This window comes from Mastomys coucha, unplaced genomic scaffold (genome assembly GCF_008632895.1).
Source record: "Mastomys coucha isolate ucsf_1 unplaced genomic scaffold, UCSF_Mcou_1 pScaffold20, whole genome shotgun sequence".
NCBI classification, from domain to species: Eukaryota; Metazoa; Chordata; class Mammalia; order Rodentia; family Muridae; genus Mastomys; species Mastomys coucha.
Genome location: NW_022196903.1, coordinates 122,638,216 through 122,644,035, shown reverse-complemented (window position 1 = coordinate 122,644,035; position 5,820 = coordinate 122,638,216). Strand labels below are relative to the sequence as shown.

Below are 5,820 nucleotides of genomic sequence, written 5' to 3'. Positions count from 1 at the left end.
CCACCTATCTTCCTTCTTGAACACATTTAGTTCCCACAAAGTCCTCAGCTGAGATAAACTGTATTCTTGACCCTGTTTTCTCACTAGTTAAACAAAGGAAGTTGTAGGGGATGGCTTGGGGAGAAAGTATGACTTTTGCCTCTTATCCTGTTAGAGGTGCCTCCCCACAGGCCCTATAATTAACTTGTGGGTTATTCAGCAAAGACCAAACATAGAACCATTAGGAAAAGAACCAGATAAAAAAAATTCTGCTTATTCTTCTGCCTTCTGGACACTGCTTTGTCAAGAAATATTTTATGGTTTTGCCCTCCCTGTGAGGTCTCTTTCCAATCCAGTTTCCTTGTGTTGTATGGAGGGTGACCACTGTTGAGTGTGAAGAGAGTGAACTAGGGCAAGTCAGGATGAAAAGTACACAGTTCCTCATGAGTCAGGGACCTGCTTGGCGCTGGTCGCAGATGATGAACAAGGAAGTTAGGGACTGGCTCCAGGGAGTTTCTGCTATAGTTAGTACTCATAAGTTTTCTTGTAAGCATATAAATTATAGAAAAAACTTAAATCATATGGTCATTGTATAAATACCATAAAACTTGGAAGTTTATTTTTGCTGAGGTATATACGATAGGCAATATCATCCCATTTTATTTTATTTTAGTATTTTCATATAATTATAAAAAATAAATTTCACATATTTTCATATGTGTTCATATGCATTTAGTATTTTCATGTTTATAAATATATGAATACACACACTTTGGTTTATCCTCCAGCCCCAAACCATCCTATTTTAAGTGTGAGAAAATGGAAATTAAGCAAAATAGAAAATTGTCTTATTAGCTAGGCAAATGTCTTTAATCCCAGCATTTGGAAGTTCAGGGACAGATAGGGTTCCTCTCTCAAAAAATAGATAGATAGATAGATAGATAGATAGATAGATAGATAGATAGATAGACGGATAGAATCACTTCATAGTTGTCTTTCAGTTAAGGTGTCATAGCATTTAAACTATTGCACAGATTCCAGTCTATGTTATTTCTGCTATCCCACGGTGTCTTTTTAACTTAGATATTTTGTACAGTGTTATCTCACTTGGGCCCTAATTTAATTTTAGTTTTATGTGTGTATATTTGAAGATGCAATGGATTATAACGAGCTAAGAAAATGAGGAATAGAAGATAAAAAGAAAGGTATTGGAAAGCTAGAGATCTGCTCGTGTGCTGGTTCTTTAATATACAGAGAAAGGATTAGACCTGTGGTATAAGGATGATATAAAAAACAAAAGAAGCAGTTTTGTGGATGCAGAATCATTTTGTTCAGTTCTTTTATTGCATGATCAAGCACTTATCTGATACCCTGTCCATCCTTCTGCATCAAAGCAGTTGGTCCACTCTTGTCATGCCAGCATTTCTCTCACATATTAAGTAATGTCTCTCTTTACAGGAAGCTGGATGGATTTTTCCATTATGAAGATAAGCACAATTTGTGTTTTCTTCTGTATTCCCAGAAAGATCAATCCTACAAATAAAAAACAGAGGACACTTTATTTTGATGAAGCACACCAGTAATTATATTCATGTATCATTTTGAAGTGAAATTATGAGAAAATCCAGTAGACATTAACAACAAATTTCCATATTATCATGAGTGTTGGCCAGTTGCTCTTTAGAACTCATAAATTGGGAAATGACTAATCCTAGAACAATAACTTATTGCCTTTTGCTTAATTATTATTTCATTTTTATTAGATATTTTCTTTATTTACATTTCAAATGATATCCCCTTTCCTGGTCTCCCCTCTGGAAGAAAAACCCTCTTGCCTACCAACTCCCCCTGCTCACCAACCCACCCTCTCCTGCTTCCTGGCCCTGGCATTCCCCTACACTGGGGCATAGACCCTTCACAGGACCAACGGCCTCTCCTTCCATTGATGACTGACTAGGCCATCCTCTGCTACATATGCAGCTGTAGCCATGAGTGCCATCATGTGTACTCTTTGGTTTTTGGTTTAGTCCCTGGTAGCTCTGAGGTTACTAGTTAGCTCATGTTGTTCCTCCTAAGGGGCTGTAAACCCCTTCAGCTCCTTGGGTCCTTTCTCTGGCTCCTTCGTTGGGGACACTGTGCTTAGTCCAATGGATGGCTGTGAACCTCTACTTCTGTATTAATCAGGCACTGGCAGAGCCTCTCAGGAGAATCCACAATAGTGTTTGGGTTTGGTGATTGAATATGGAAAGGATTCCCAGGTGGGGCAGTCTCTGGGTTGTCCTTCCTTCAGTCTCTGCTCCATATTTTGCCTCTGCAACTCTTTCCATGAGTATTTTCTTCCCCCTTCTAAGAAGGAATGAAGTATCCACAATTTGGTCTTCCTTCTTCATGAGTTTCTTGTGGTTTGTGGATTGTATCTTGGGTATTCTGAGCTTCTGGGCTAATATCCACTTATCAGTGAGTGCATACCTTGTGTGGTCTTTTGTGATTGAGTTACCTCACTCAGGATGATATTCTCCAGATTCATCCATTGCCCTAAGAATTTCATAAATTCATTGTTTTTAATAGCTGACTAGGACTCCATTGTGTAAATATACCACATTTTCAGTATTCATTCCTCTGTTGAGGGACATCTGGGTTGTTTCCAGCTTCTGGTTATAATAAATAAGGCTGCTATTAACATCGTGGAGCATGTGAAGGACATGCATGTTTTATTGATCAAACTAGAGCCTTGGGGTAAGGAAACAGCATTCTCACCTTTGAGAAACTCTCTGTCTGCTTCTGAGTATACAGCATTACACATAAAAAGCCCAGCAACAATTTAATACAGTGTAAGCCAAGGAGAAAGTCAGTGCTAAGTACCTGGGAGTCCAGAGGACGAGGCACATCATAATCGGACATGCCAAGGAAGTCTTTATCTAGAATTCACCTTGAGCCAGTATTGGAAGAGTAGGTTTAAAATAAGCAGAGAGGAAATGGGAAGTTCATATAGAGTCAGCAGCTAGCTGCACAACATGGGAAAAAATCTCAAGAAAATGTAAGGTGTCTAAATACTACAGAGCTGGGATGTAACAGCACTGGGTAATAGATTTACACTAGACAGTTGCATAGTAATTGTCCACGAATTTGTCTCTATTCCCCAAACCACTGTTTACAATGCCTGACAAGGGAATATGGCAAATCTACTTGGCAGACACCTATAGATGCTAACTAGTTAGCAAATGATTGTGTTCTATTCTGTTTTAAAACTCAAATTCCAAGGAGGAGAAATTGATAAGATGCTCACAGAAAAGCTGACAGGAAAGTTGCAGAAAGTAGTAAGAACAGTGAAGAAATAAAATGGTGAAGAGAAAACAGAGTGGGTGTGTGCTGAAAGGAGTCTAAGGGGATAAGTTCATTCTCAAAGCACAAAAGAATCAGATCAAGTTACACACACACACACACACACACACACACACACACACACACACACACGCGCGCGCGCGCGCGCATGGGTACATGCACATAGAGGGGGAAAGGGAACGAGAGAGAAGGAGAGAATCAGTAGTTGAAATGAATGGGGGAGATATAAAAATGAATTACTACTTACATAAGAGGAGGAGAGGGAGGAGAGAGCTAAACTGCACATCAGTGCTTTCTGCTTAGGAGCTGGGTACACAGGACCAGCAGCTACAACCCATAGTAGAGTAGAGGCATCTCAACTTTCAGGCAACTTGTGTTCAACAAGAAAAGTCTGGGAGCCAAAGCTTTAAATAATACTGAGCTTCTAGGAACTTACACGCTCTTGTGAAGAACTGAGCTATCCTCCCACATCCAGTCTTGCCTAGGGTTCTTGCGTGATAATCCAATCCAACGAACGGAAGTAATCCTGTCTGCAATGTAGGCCTGTTGCAAGCATAAATCCAAACATAAATCCTTCCACAGCACTGTGCGATGGTAGAACACAACTTCGCAATAGAGCTTTTCACAAACAACAAGAATTATGCATCTGGATTGGTAGACCAGATTGTGTCTCATGTCTAGGATTTTGCTACTTTGACTTATTTTGAGGTGTATGGAGCACATGAGAAATTGTGTTAAACAGGTAATATGCTAGTCTTCCTAGGGTATTTATAATATATGTTTATATTCCCTAACTATTGAAGATTTGAGTCCCAGGGAGACTTCTAAATATGGTTCAAGTGGGGGTAAATTCATCAACTACAGATGGCAAGAATTATGTTATTGATGAGCTTTGTGATTTCTGAAATTAAGTTCTTGGATTGTATTGATTATCTTATACATTCAAATGTTAATTTGTTTTAGTTGGATGGATAAAAAGAACTATAGATGTCTTTCTCCACAAAACTAGTAAATAGCATGCATCTACCATTCCTGATTATCATTTTTCTGTGATAGATTCTCACTGTGTAGCCCAGGCTGGCCTCAAACATGTGACCTAGCCTTAGCTAAAACTACATAAACATACACTTCCGCATCTGGCTCTGGTTTACTTATTCCTGCCTAGTTATAATTTATTGTTTGTTTTAAGTTAGGGAATTTCAGTTTTATATAGTACATTGTTCAGGTCCTGGAGTGGTTCTGGTATAAAAAGATTGACGTTTAGATAAAGGGACAATCAATCTCTTAGAAAGAAAAGCAAACAGAAGTCATGTGTCCATTACGCCTTTATGCATGCCAGACAGTAGGTAAGAATCCAGTCTTGAAAAGCAACAAAAAGTGCTTGGGAGGCAGAGGCAGACAGATTTCTGAGTTCGAGGCCAGCCTGGTCTACAGAGTTAGTTCCAGGACAGCCAGGACTACACGGAGAAACCATGTCTTGAAAAAAAAACCAAAAAAAAAAAGAAAAGAAAAGCAACAAAAAGCCAGACAGTGGTGGCACGTGCCTTTAATTCCAGCATTTGGGAGGCAGAGACAGGCCAATTTCTGAGAGGCCAGCCTGGTCTACAGGGTGAGTTCCAGGACAGCCATGGCTACACAGAGAAACCCTGTCTCGAAAAAACAAAAAAAAACAAAACAAAAAACCAAAAAAACCCAAAAAAACAAAAAACAAAAAAAAAAAAAAAAGAAGAAAAGAAAAAAGAAAGAAAGAAGAAAGAAAAAAAGAAAAGCAACAACAACAATAATTGGTTAGAGCTAGTGGACACACATGTGACTCTCAGAATAACATGCCACTGGAAGTACTGTGTGAATCTCACTTCCCTAAAGTGTGAGCCACCCACTACCTTTCCACTAGCCCATCATTGCTGATCTTTTCTTTAAAACATATCCACACAGATGTATATGTGCACTGCCCTAGATGCCCCTCTGTGGGACTTGATAAAAGAAATCCAACCAATATTTAACTTTAATGTCTTCTTTAAAAAATATTAGTTCTTAACTTCAATTCTCTTATAAAAATTATATTACTTCTTCGTTATATTACAGATTTTCAAGTGGTGTAGCCTGGAGTAAGGACAGGCAGACAGGCAGGGCATGCTTCATGTCTCTAGTTGATATCTTTATAATGGAGTTGGTGTGCTAGGGCACTCCCCTGTTTTGACTGAATCTATTTATTTAGTTGATTTAATTTTTAAACTTCACTGTGAGCCTGGGCTTACAGAGAATCGTGCAAACTGGAATAAGTGTGATAGGAGCATCCCGGGGAGACTCGTCCTGTCTGACCCAGTGTCCACTTTCACTGTTAGGGTGGTCACAGTTAGCCAATCTTACTGAAACACTTGAGTGATATATTCTCTAATAGGATCAGATTGCATAGCTAAGCTCTGTACGTGTTAACAAGCTTCCTAAAGCTTTTCAGAGCAGCACACAGTGCAAAGCATTATGAAACTCATAAAAAAA

At 39.0% G+C, this 5,820-nt stretch overlaps 1 protein-coding gene across 2 annotated transcripts in view; it reads right to left on the bottom strand.

The window, feature by feature from the left end:
- Nucleotides 1-1,285: 1,285 nt before the first annotated feature.
- Nucleotides 1,286-5,820, bottom strand: part of Clec1b (C-type lectin domain family 1 member B) — a 10,128-nt gene continuing 5,593 nt past the window's right edge. For both annotated transcript variants that reach the window (XM_031380985.1, XM_031380986.1), the window contains exons 5-6: nucleotides 3,758-3,864; nucleotides 1,286-1,512 (exon numbers count right to left, since the gene is read on the bottom strand). In XM_031380985.1, coding sequence (XP_031236845.1) covers nucleotides 1,368-1,512; nucleotides 3,758-3,864 — 252 coding nt within the window. In that variant the 3' untranslated portion in view covers nucleotides 1,286-1,367. The remainder of the gene's footprint in view (nucleotides 1,513-3,757; nucleotides 3,865-5,820) is intronic.